The 13,750-nt window shown below is 39.0% G+C and overlaps 1 protein-coding gene across 1 annotated transcript in view; it reads right to left on the bottom strand.

Moving 5' to 3' along the window:
* The window catches only part of LOC106603306 (ephrin-B1), an 81,091-nt gene extending 71,356 nt beyond the window's left edge, over nucleotides 1-9,735 (bottom strand). Inside the window, exon 1 of the mRNA XM_014196820.3 lies at nucleotides 8,582-9,735. Within this exon, the coding sequence (XP_014052295.1) occupies nucleotides 8,582-8,700 (119 nt within the window). The 5' untranslated portion in view covers nucleotides 8,701-9,735. The remainder of the gene's footprint in view (nucleotides 1-8,581) is intronic.
* Nucleotides 9,736-13,750: the final 4,015 nt, after the last annotated feature.

The raw sequence follows: 13,750 nt of genomic DNA, 5'->3' as shown, positions 1-13,750 counted from the left end.
CATGGGACCAGCGCTGATTGGAACAATCCTCTTGCTGTTCTCCGTCAACTCCACTGCAAGATGGAAGAGGAGAAGCAGATGGAGACGACTTCCTTGGCAGGCAAGTTCCAGGTAGCACAGGCCATTTGGATAGGGACAGATGACAAGGTGGGGATACATCCATTAAGCCCGAGAAGCGTCTAGCCACAGGAGAGAGAAAAAGTTCCAATTTGCGTTTTCCCCCATAACTTCACACAGAATTGAAATTTGCTTGCTAACGATAGCCACCTCATTCCTGTAATCCTCCGCAACCAAACAATTGCTGCATTGAAACTCCGGATTGTCAATATTGTCCGAGAAAAGAGCGTAATAAACACAGCTGCTACAGCGCTGGAGACGTTCGTTAGCTATTCCAGGCGAAGCAGGCTCCATTGCAACCTAGCTAGCTGGCTAGTAAGTAGCAGATGTTGCAGGCCTGGGCAACTCCAGTCCTCGGGGGCCTGATTGGTGTCACACTTTTGCTCCAGCCCCAGCTAACACACCTGACTCCAATAATCAACTAATCATGATCTTCAGTTAAAAATGCAATTAGTATAGAACCAGGTGTGTTTGCTAGGGATAGGGGAAAAGTGTGACCCCAATCAGGCCCCCGAGGACTACTAAAATTGCCCAGGCCTGTAAGAGGGTTGGGGTTGTTACTTCTTTCAACAGTAACAAATTGCTTTACTTATCACTTCATGGGAAAAGGGATTAGTTACAATACTCTTTATATTACTTTTGTCTTACACCCCAAAAGGTTGCTCAATGTAAACAATGTTACAGAGGTAGGTGAGCCAGTTGTCTACAGTAGTAATATAATTCCGCAGCAACAGGAAATTAGAATTATGTGGATTATAATTTATGGAAATTTGTGTAGGGGTTGATAGATTTTGTTGTTAGGGCAAATCAAGTCTGAAATTTCAAAGTGGAAATTACAAACTTTTTAAAACTCAAAACACTAAAATGTTGCATTTCCTGTGTGCAGTAAAATTCTCAGCATAAAAAAATGATCAGATTAAGAACCTACATCTCTACATTACGTAAGACTCTTCTACCGTGGATTAGGGCAGAATTTCCTCTACAACATACCCAGTTACAAGCTTGTTCAGCTCCCCCCGGGTTACAGCCTGTCCTCCAGAACTATTAAAATCAAGCCTTGGTTGTTTGGATGAGGTAGGCGTAAAGTCATCTTCAGCAGCAGTGGTCAGGCCTCAGGGATCTTTCGCTACAAGTTTTGTCTTGCTTTTGCAGGTGCTTCAAGAGATTTGGAAGTTGTGTTTCTAGCAGTGGAAAGCACAGTTTATATTTTACAGTTATACTCTTGTCATTTTATCCTCCTACCAAATCAAAGTAATGGGAGTACTTCCACGCTGAGAAACCCAACGCTTCTGCCATGTTTAATCTCCCTCACTAAAGCAGTTAGTAGTAATGTGTGAGTGTAAACAGGAACTTGGTGAGAGGACGTCAGACTCAGGTTGAAAACAATTAGAATCGGGGGCAGGGGGATTTTTAAATATTGCGCCAACAGAGAGGGATTAATACTCTTCAAAAATATTTATTTGGATAACAAAAGTAAAGAAGTAACAATGAACTATCTGTGATCAGTGACTGTAATAGTATTACTCAAATTGGAACAGTACTCCATTATATTACTTGTTACCACAAAAACGTATATTATTTCTGTAACGGGTTACTTTGTAACGCGTTAACCCCAACACTGCTAATGACTGACTGCTTTTACTTTCCTTTCATTCTTGAACTAAGCCGCCCTGAGGTGGCTCTAAGTCTCTCCTCTTTGTGATGGGGTCTGGGTTTCTGTGAAACGTTATCAGAACCAGCGTGAAGGGATGAAGCCAGGAGGAGAACAAAACTACTCCTGTGACACTTCTCAAAGGAATCTCTTTCTTGTGTAAACTATGGCTGAAACCTAGGGAGCAGGGACATGGGTGGGTTTATTAAAGGCTGGAGGGTTGGCACAGCCTATTTAAACAGTGACAGAGTTAATCTCTAGACTGTCACTTTTAATCACAGGAGCATTGATCATGATGGCACAGTCAGGCAAAGCTCGAGCTACTTCACTTGGCTCTAATGCATTAAACACACAGGCCACTAGATATTTGCTCAATTTATCATACACTGCTGAATCTTCCGACCAAGCTCGATCTGTAATTGTCTGTATGGAAGGCCATGTGACTTCGTGGGAACAATTAAAACACAAATCAATATCAATTTTCTCTCCCGTTTTACAATGTGATGTCAAACTGTTGACATAACCATAGACCAGTCACTGCAGACAGTCCCTCGTGTCGGTCTTCACAGAGTGAGAATTCCGAGGTTTCACCCCTCTTAAAGATAACTTCAATAACACATTAGCTGAATGGTTAAAACATTAACTGACTGGTGTCTCCCTTCTATTTTTTTGTCTCCACTTGTTTTTCCTTGAGGAATTAAATCAGGGATTTGTTGAATTACCTAAAGCTGGAGGGTCTTATTTCAAGATTGCGCAAACAAAAATAATACTCCCTGGCTTTAACAGGCAAAGATCATTTCTGAATCATTGGCAACAGTATAATTATGGTATGAAGTGCACCATCAAATGGAATGAAACTGCTTTCAAACTTATTTTTTTCTTAACTTCTCTAGGGTAGGGGGCAGTATTTTGACGTCCGGATGAAAGGCGTGCCCAAATTAAACTGCCTGCTACTCAGGCTCAGAAGGTAGGATATGCATATTATTAGTAGATTTGGATAGAAAACAATCTGAAGTTTCTAAAACTGTTTGAATGATGTCTGTGAGTATAACAGAACTCATATGGCAGGCAAAAACCTGAGAAGAATCCAACCAGGAAGTGTGGAAATCTGAGGTTTGTAGTTTTTCAAGTGATTCCCTATCCAGTATACAGTGACTTAGGGTTACTTTTGCACTTCCTAAGGCTTCCACTAGATGTCAACAGTCTTAAGAACCTTGTTTCATGCTTCTACTGTGAATATGGAGCGAACAGGAGGGCCTGGAAGTTGATGAGTGAGAAAATGACATGAGCTCAGAGGCGAGCGCTCACGTAAGTGTTAGCTGTGTTCCTTTTCTTTTCTGAAGACATTGGAATTGTCCGGTTGGAATATTACTGAAGATTTATGTTTTTAACGTCCTAAAGATTGATGCTATACATCGTTTGACATATTTCTAATATAACTTTTTTTTACTTTTCGTCGTGACATTTGCGCGCGCTTCCTGCATTTGGAGTAGACTGAACGCATGAACAAAAGGAGGTATTTGGACATAAATGATGGACTTTATCAAACAAAACAAACATTTATTGTGGACCTGGGATTCCTGGGAGTGCATCCTGATGAAGATCATCAAAGGTAAGTGAATATTTATAATATTATTTCTGAGTTTTGTTGACTCCACAAAATGGCGGGTTTGGTTTCGTGTCTGAACCCTGTACTCAGATTATTGCAAAATTTGCTTTCGCCATAAAGCTTTTTTGAAATCTGACACAGCGGTTGCATTAAGGAGAAGTGTATCTATAATTCTTTAACAGCCAGCTTCGTGTTGTCCTATAATAACCTCTGTGAGAAGACCTTTCAGAAAATGCCCTCATGAAGATATTATAAAACTATTACAGTTTGCATGTAAGTGCAAGTTGTCTAAAAGCTTACCATTGCCTGTATTTCACATGTGCCAATGGTTAAACACAACAAATATAGTCTCTTGACGACATACAGTAGGCCTAACTGGCCACCACCTGCTTGGGTCTGTCTGACACCGAACTCATAATCTTGGGAATTACTAGGCCAGCATTACATTGCTATTGTTCTCACAAGGGAGAGAGATGGCAGGGTGAATTTATGAGATTTAGCAGTGATGGGTCTCAAAAGCAGATAAAGCATCCTACATGTAATAAATCTAAGTGACAAATGACTATATTCTTTCTCAATGTTTTTGAGAGATACCAGTCCCAGCCCAACATGGGAATTGCTATACCACACTATATTATAAGATGACAAATATGACATCAGGTATATTTTATAAGGCTATAACATGCATAACTAAATAAATACAAGTTTGTCATAATATATTTGATTGTGCTTTGAAAAAAGTAATGGTAGATCTGTAGTAAATGCAGGTAAATCTATATTAAGTTAATAGTGAGCTCACTTCTGAGATTTTCAATTACCTCCTCATTTTATTCCATCCTGAGAAATTAGAGAGAAGCAGGTTTGTTCAATATCAATAAATCCAATTACAGCTATTTCCCCCTTGCAAACACTCCATTTAGCTGCTGTCTCAGAAGAGAGAAAAAATAATATATACGGTTGTCTATCCTTGCAGAAAAAAAACAGCACTCCTACAGCAATATCACAGCAAAATAAAATAACAATCTACTGGTTGTAATAGTTATATGTATAAATATACACCTGAAATACCATTTGTGATACCTTTACCTATGATGGATTTGAACTAGGGCTGTGAAACTATTAAAATAATGAAATCGACTTAATCACAATTTTTGAATTTTCTACAATTTGGCCCAAAATAAAGATTTTTCCATTTAAAAAGCAGTGCATTGTAACTCAATGAGTTACAGGAATAATATACTAGGACGGAAACATCAGAATGTTTTAATAGCATTTTCACCATAAACAACATAAGTCACAAGCATACAGCTATTAATGCTCCCAATGTTTAAGTAGGCCTACTCTCTCTTATCAATGTTCTTGAAGTTTAACACTTGCACACACACACACACACACACACACACACACACACACACACACACACACACACACACACACACACACCACACACACACACACACACACACACACACACACACACACACACACACACACACACACACACACACACCCCCTTAAAGCTTCAGGCATTCTAAATGAGTGTGACTATAGGAAATAATTACTGGCTATATGGATACAAATAACAAAGAGCTTTAAACATGTCCAACAATGTTAAGAAAACACTGTAACCATCTGTACTCTTCAGATACCTTTACACACATAGGCCTACACACTCTCCCTCCCTCAAACACCTTCTCTCTCTCACACTTACTCTCACTCTCTCACACACACACGCGCGCGTGCGCGCGCGTTGAAGCATCTATACCGTGTGTGTGTGTGTGTGTGTGTGTGTGTGTGTGTGTGTGTGTGTGTGTGTGTGTGTGTGTGTGCGTGTGTGTGGATCTATTTGGATGGGCTATACCATCCAAATGTGTATAGCCCAGTCAGCGGTCAAGTTATCAGGTTGCTAGCTAGCTAGCTAGATAGCTAACATGACTAGCTAGCTAAACAATGTTTGTTATCAAACCAGAAAATAGCGGCTCACGAGTAGTTTAAAACGGCCCGTGACATGCGCACGAATCAACGGCAGAAAGAAAAAGCATAACTCTGGTAATATTGGGCATAACTTTCACATGATTTTGGTTAGAGGCACACGGTCTTCAGCTATGTAAAGGAGCAAGCAAGCATTGACTAGCTGTGTTCCATGTTGTGTTCTGCGCTTAAAAGTGTCATTGTGGAAATGTGCACTTAATATGGTTCTGTGCGTTGAAGAAATGGAGATGCGATTAACAGCGGCAAAGAAATGATGGCGGTAAAAATGTCACGCGTTAACTTTGACAGCCCTAATTTCAATGTTTAAATTAGAAGTCTGCAAGAAACAACTTGTCCAAAATGTTAACAGTATCTTAAAATGTTGGCTTGTGACCAAAGAACAACAGCTTTTAAGTGCATTAATCTTTGTATTCTGTCTAGAGTTCACACTTTTAAGCATTCTGTCAATTTCCTTGGTCTACCACAAGCTTTTCCTCATGTGCCCAATCACCATCTCTGCTTTTTATGCTGTACAAGTTTGGGCACTGCATCTCAGTAGGCCTATCTACATGTTTCAGTGTGACTTCATGATTCATGTGATTAAATGAAAGGAACGCTCTTCTTAAGTTTATAGCTGTAACGGTGTGAGCTAGCCAAGCAAGAGGTCTGGTACTGGTGAGAATTCAGCAGACAGTGTGGCTGAAGTGTATAAGACTCAATGTGGTAGACCGTCTACATAACTTTAATAAGGCAAAATAATAAAGAGCGGAGAAGAGAATGGTGGCAACCCAAAAACATTTCTGTTAGTCTGTTAATCTGAACAAGGAACAGAAATACTAAGTGCCAAAGTAAAAGACCATTTGAGTGAACATTGACAGAGAAATTAAGTATCCCATTGAGAAAAATGTGGAAATCATAAAATTATACAATATAATAATTAATGTAATAACCAGTGCTTTCGAAACATACTAACAGACAATATTATATACAAGGGAAATTTGCGTGAATGTGTTTATTTTTTGTGTGAAAAATGTGGAAATCACAAAATCATACAATATAATAATTAATGTAATAACCAGTGCTTTAGAAACATACTAACAGTCAATATTTTATACCAGGGGCATTTGCGTGAATGTGTTTATTTTTTTTTGGGGGGGGGGAGCCAATATGCCTGAATTTACTGTGGAAAGTCCTGTAAAATGCTTTACAGAGTGATTTACCAATTCTAGCATGGGGGTAGTGTTATTCCATATGTCTGTTTCCGAGTTAGACATGTATAAGCCTCTTGCAGGACCATCACCTCGAGTCATACAATTGTTACAGCCAACAAAAACTCAAACGTTTATTTTTTCAGCTTCCCTGAAAAGACTTGCTTTGGCCTTTTTTGTTCATTAGGCAATATAAAACACTTGAGACAATGTCTTCTTCAACAAACATGTGTGGGCTCTGCTCATCATCTGAGAACTGAAGTTTGAGTTTACATCCACACTGGAACTAATCCCAACTACTGACAACTTTGACATACAATATCTTGATACAAAATGGCTGCTGCATTCCAATTCAAAAACTACAGCTGCAGTTGGAGCAAACTTAGTCTGCACCAATTCAGCAAAATAAACGTTGTGCCTCTGTATAAAATTAATTATTTTAGTTCATACATTGGAAAGAAAATCTATATTTTATGTTTTGAGGTAAGCTTCTCTGGAGGTGCAGTCCTGCATTTGTTTGTGTGAATTCAATTTATAACAAATCAATTATGTTTTTTTTAATGCCTTTATGAACATGATCTGTATGTCCTCATGTCCAGATAGATCTGTAATCAGCTTTTAAGTGCCTGTCTGCACTCTGGATGACCTAACTACCAGCATTGTAGAGGTAGGAAGAGCAAAGCAACACCCCTTGGTGGGATAAGTAAACAAACATTAACTTACTTGAGAAAACAGCCACCAACTGTTTTAAAACAACATAGCCTTTATTTTAACAAATGGTAAACGGCAATTGAAGTCTTGTCTTTTACGTTGTTCAGTGTCGTGACTTTTAAACGGTGTACTGATGAGTGAACAAGGCCAGGACTAGGCCACTTCACTTGTCTACATCCACAGCTGGTGTTTAAATCCTCAATATTGAGTCCCTTGGTAACTGCTTTCAAGAATAATAGAGATGTGTTCTCAACATTTCACATTTTGAATAGTTGATTATAAAATGTGTGATTCACCTTATCAGCCCATATATATTTATATGCATGATACATAACTCTGCTACCTTGTGGTACCACAACTTTCCCCCCTTATATTAATGAAATATTTAATTGAAGGGATATATATGTGTTATTTTCTACGCTGTAGACAGACAGAGACCGCAACAGCGAAAAACTTAATAGAATCTATCTATAGGTTATATAAATAATTCCAGGACTAACTTGGATTGAAATACAAATATATAGACATTTGATATATATTAATCTAGATCAAATAACATTAAAAGGCCTACATATTCTAAAAGCAAAGTCCCTGTTACTCTCTGAGGACTTAAGTTGGGATGTTATCTGAGGCAATGTGTCTACCCTCAAAGCCAGAAAAAGATTGATTAAACTTGGAAAACACACTTATAAATGTGTCGTTCCAGCCAGAGGAGAGCACCTGAAAACACACGCACAAACAGCAGTTGCTGCCTCTCCCTTGATTGTAGAGACCACTCTGCAGTAGAGATGCAGGCTACCCGTAAATGATGGGGCCTGGTTGATTCTAGGTGAAATTGGCACCTCATAAATGTTGGTTGGAAGTTGATTAATGGCAAACACGAGTTAATGAATCCTATCAAAAATAACCTATACACTTTAATGAAAGACATGTACCACAACATGTAGAAATATATTAATGACTCACTAGGCAGAACTGAATGCTTATTGTTGTATAGTTTAAACTATGGCGTATGTGATACATGCTATCAAACAATGTCTGGCTTTTTCCTATGATGCCTTCTATCATATTGTTTTACAGCATGCTGTTTCATTCAACACTGTGTGAGTCTTCAGAGCCAGCACATCACAGAGTCCTGAATGTCATTCAGCGCAAACAGTAGTCAAAAACATGTCCAGGCGCCAATGCATATTTATTTCCATTAGCAAGCTTTACGCATGCTAATAGAATAACATAAGTATTCAGTGTTTTATTCAATGCATGGTAATACAGTTTAAGTCTTCTATAGACTAGATTAGCAAATTGAACACTTACTTGGGGTTTTGCGAGTTCCAAATCACCGATTCCAACGATTTGGCAAAGGGCAACAGCGACCTGCACAAGACTGTCAAAATCCAAAGGTAGTACTTCCAATTGGAACCGGAGCCTGCCATTTCCACGTTTATTCAGTCAGGCAAATTAGTCAACGGCACGATGAAATCATTCGAAAATGTTGATACAGTGTAAATTTCGCACAATTCTAGATCCCATTCACTAGTGTCGCATGTAGCCTAGCCTAGATTATGCGTAAAACCACGTTGACGATAGCAAAATATTAACCAGCAATGAATATAATATGAAATCCTATTTTCCCCTGTTTCGTGTAGGCTATGCAAGCAGAACAAGAGTATCTTGCAGGTGAGTCAATGTTCTGGATTCTTTATCTCATCACCTTACCGGTGTCGAATATATTTGTAAGGTAGGATATGCGCACGTTTAAACGCATTGATAGAACAAGTTTCTTGTTACTGGTCAGAAAATAATGTTGAATCCGGTAACAAGTGGAGTCTTCACCCACGAACCCGTGCGCTGGAGTGCGTTTTGCGGTTGTTGATGCACATTTAACAAGCAGACTACAATAAATGTGACCCTTTTGTTCTTGCTTCTTCAGTAAACATCTGTTTTGTCCAGTTGGTGCAACTGTGTCTTCTTTGTATGGTGAAACCGTTGTCTATAAATAAATCCATTTAATTTTTATCGACTATTAAAAAAAACGCTTTGACAGGAAAGATTTTGCGTGCCTCCAAAGTAGCCTACTCCATCAGTGTAGCAGCAGACTCAAAAACAGTCGTGATAAAATGCGCAAAATCCTTATTTCAGGTGGACGTTAGGCTCCGATGCATTGAACTTAGAATCCACTTGAAATGTTACAGTCTGCCTGTATATTGTGGACACCAACTCATGTTCGAAGTCCGCGCTGAACTGCTTCTTCCAAAGGGCATGAATAGTCTCTTAAACATCACGTCATTGATACGAGTGAGTAATCCAGTTCAGAGTCTGTAAAAAAAATAAACCAGTTGGTAAATAAAGTTCAATATTGTGCCTATTTAACTTGAACTCGCAATGAATTTTACCAGTGAAGGTTCCAGCGTACACTGCACACCAAAGTAGCATTTGATACTCCTTTTTCGCACACACTGCTGCGTACGTAATTCAACGCTTAGATAGCCCTGGCCTCCTAACCAATCAAGGAAGCTTGGCGAAGTCCTCTCATTATTCAGTTGGTCAACATTCTCTTGACTGAAGAAATTCAGGCATAGTGCAGCCTGGGCCTTTACAGTGAATACATTGTAATTAAGAGATTATTCTCTTTCTCAACATATGCGCGGACTATGTTGTATACATATGAATTGATTAGACATGGTGAGTATGGTGGCCTAGACTTGTCTCCACAATCAACAGGTAATATAGTATGCCTACGTAAGGTTTAACGTAGCAGTGCATGGTAAGTGTATTATCAGATGTTGCTCACTACATGGGCTACTTATAAGATGTTTTGATAGAATCCAAAACATATTTTTAAAGTTTCGTCGAGTCTCCCATTACAGATGGTAGTCTATTCTATGTGACTCTTGTAGGTCTAAGATGGCTTGCAATACTCATTTGACAATGTTGCCCTCTATTGGAATGGGTGGAAACGTTGTGGGAAAACAGAAAGCATTATCACGAGTGGATCTTGCTGTATCTCTTCTGTTTCTATTCTATTATAGGCCTATTATGTTATATCCTAAAACGTTTCCCTGCTTGTAATATATTTGATGCCTTTGAAGTGAAATTATGTTTAATATCAACGTTATGGCAGCCTATTGTAAAGTCATTACTTGGTTATAGTCCGGCTTGCTCTTTCAAAACGTATTTACCAACTTTATTTACCAGTTATGATGTGTATTTAAAATGTGTTATTGATTAATAAATATCTCGATATGCTTCCAATGTAAACTATTTCTTCTTATATCACATTTCAACACAAGCCTTAACCAAAGCTACCTAGTAAGATTGTGCTTATACACCAAAAAACTAACTAATTCTAAAAATGTAAAGTTAGAGCACAACTGTTTTCATAGTTGTGTTTTATGCCATGGTTAGCATTATATGCATCTCTACAAAGTCAGGAATATGTGACCATTTCATATTGCTGTAACTTCATCTATGGCAGGTCTCTAAAAATAACTCATTGCTCTAAACTAGATGTTTGATTGGTGACCTACTTAGGATAGACACCTATAGCAACTTTACATTGCAGTTTGCTTATTTGATATAACCTGATATCGTGGCATGAGAGTAGACTATGTAGAAGTTTCTCCAACCTCCTTAACAAGGCATTTATTTCAACCTTTGGAATAAGGGAGGAAAAGACAAATAGGTCTTCATTTGAATATGACACTCATTGAAAATACCATTCAGGCATGTAGTGAAATGCTCCAGGAATCCAGCGGTATGATGTAGCAAAGGATTGGCATGTGGCCAGGTTTAATTCCCAGATGTGGACACTACTGCTTTGCCCTTGAGAAAGCCACAGCTTCACTGAATATAATCTGCTGTATAGTTCTCAAGTATAAAATGCAGAGTTACTCTCAGATTGCAATTGCCATCAACCAGACACATATTATAAATTGTTGTTTGTATGCATATCAATTCAAGCCATGTTTGCCATCCAGTAAGAGGGAGATGGATGCAGCTGGTTGTCATCATTATATATATATATATTTTATTTAACCTTAATTTAACTAGGCAAGTCAGTTAAGAACAAATTCTTATTTACAATGACGGCCTACCCCGGCCAAACCCGGACGATGCTGAGCCAATTGTTGCCTACGCCCTATGGGACTCCCAATCACGGCCAGATGTGATACAGCCTGGATTCGAACCAGGGACTTTAGTGACACCTCTTGCGCTGAGATGCAGTGCTTTAGACCTCTGCGCCACAAGGGGAAATTAGTTTATTGAAAAAAGATGGACTACTTTTTGGTACTAAGAGGTGTGTTTGGACAGTTTTATGTTGGAGCTGACTGTTTAAACTGACGTTCTAAATACATATCCAATGAAAGGCAGCCACTGTGACGAGATATTTTAATTTAGATCATACTTGGCTATGGATTTCCCCTTGTGTTTTTACTGGTTATGGACTTACAGACAGATGACCTTAACAACTGTCTGACATAGTACAGTCGTGACCAAAAGTTTTGAGAATGACACAAATATTAATTTCTACAAAGTTTGCTGCTTCAGTGTCTTTAGATATTGTTGTCAGATGTTACTATGGAATACTGAAGTATAATTACAAGCATTTCATAAGTGTCAAAGGCTTTTATTGACAATTACATGAAGTTGATGCAGAGTCAATATTTGCAGTGTTGACCCTTCTTTTTCAAGACCTCTGCAATCCGCCCTGGCATGCTGTCAATTAACTTCTGGGCCACATCCTGATTGATGGCAGCTCATTCTTGCATAATCAATGCTTGGAGTTTGTCAGAATGTGTGGGTTTTTGTTTGTCCACCCACCTCTTGAGGATTTACCACAAGTTCTCAATGGGATTAAGGTCTGGGGAGTTTCCTGGCCATGGATCCAAAATATCAATATTTTGTTCCCCGAGCCACTTAGTTATCACTTTTGCCTTATGGCAAGGTGCTCCATCATGCTGGAAAAGGCATTGTTCGTCACCAAACTGTTCTTGGATGGTTAGGAGAAGTTGGTCTCGGAGGATGTGTTGGTACCATTCTTATTCATGGCTGTGTTCTTAGGTCAAATTGGGAGTGAGCCCACTCCCTTGGCTGAGAAGCAACCCCACACATGAATGGTCTCAGGATGCTTTACTCTTGGCATGACATAGGACTGATGGTAGCGCTCACCTTGTCTTCTCCGGACAAGCTTTTTTCCAGATGACCCAAACAATTGGAAAGGGGATTCATCAGAGAAAATGACTTTACCCCAGTCCTCAGCAGTCCAATCCCTGTACCGTTTGTAGAATATCAGTCTGTCCCTGATGTTTTTCCTGGAGAGAAGTGGCTTCTTTGCTGCCCTTTTTGACACCAGGCCATCCTCCAAAAGTCTTTGCCTCACTGTGCGTGCAGATGCACTCACACCTGCCTGCTGCCATTCCTGAGTAATCTCTGTACTCGTGGTGCCCCATCCCGCAGCTTAATCAACTTTAGGAGATTGCTGGACTTTATTGGGCGCCCTGAAGCCTTCTTCACAACAATTAAACCGCTTTCCTTGAAGTTCTTGATATTCCGATAAATGGCTGATTTAGGTGCAATCTTACTGGCATCAATATCCTTGCCTGTGAAGCCCTTTTTGTGCAAAGCAATGATGACGGCACGTGTTTCCTTGCAGATAACCATGGATGACAGAGGAAGAACAATGATTCCAAGCACCACCACCCTCCTTTTGAAGCTTTTATTTGAACTCAATCATCATGACAGAGGAATTTCCAGCCTTGTCGTCGTCAACACTCACACCTGTGTTAACGAGAGAATCACTGACATGATGTCAGCTGGTCCTTTTGTGGCAGGGCTGAAATGCAGTGGAAATGTTTTTTGGGGATTCAGTTCATTTGCATGGCAAAGAGGGACTTTGCAATTAATTGCAATTCATCTGATCCCTCTTTATAACATTCTGGAGTATATGTAAATTGCCAGACTTTGTGAAAATTAATATTTGTGTCATTCTCAAAACATTTGGCCACGACTGTAGATCAATACCATAATAAATGGTCTAATAGAAAACATAGTTTCTGAACATTACCATTTGTTTGGCCATCTTGTACCTGCTGATGTCATACTGTACCTTTACTGTAAAATTACAGTATGACATCGGAATTACATTCTTACATTCCCCTTACATTGCTGTATCACTGTACCAATTTAGACTATGAAAAAGTGCTACCTTCGTTAGAAATGATGTGTGTTAATCACATCTAAAAGGGGTTCTCTATCTATAGTTCATCGTCTATCTACAATGCATTCCAAAAGTATTCAGACCCATTTACTTTTTCCACATTTTGTTACGTTACAGCCTTATTCTAAAATGGATTAAATTGTTTTTTCCCCTTGTCAACAATCTACAGAAGTGTATAAAAAAAAAAAAATGAAATATCACATTTACTTAAGTATTCAGACCCTTTACTCAGTACTTTGTTGGATCACCTTTGGCAGCGATTACAG

The sequence above is a fragment of the Salmo salar genome, chromosome 04 (assembly GCF_965601325.2).
Source record: "Salmo salar chromosome 04, fSalSal1, whole genome shotgun sequence".
NCBI classification, from domain to species: domain Eukaryota; kingdom Metazoa; phylum Chordata; class Actinopteri; order Salmoniformes; family Salmonidae; genus Salmo; species Salmo salar.
Note: the sequence above shows the minus strand (reverse complement) of the source record. Positions and strands in the feature narration are given on the sequence as shown.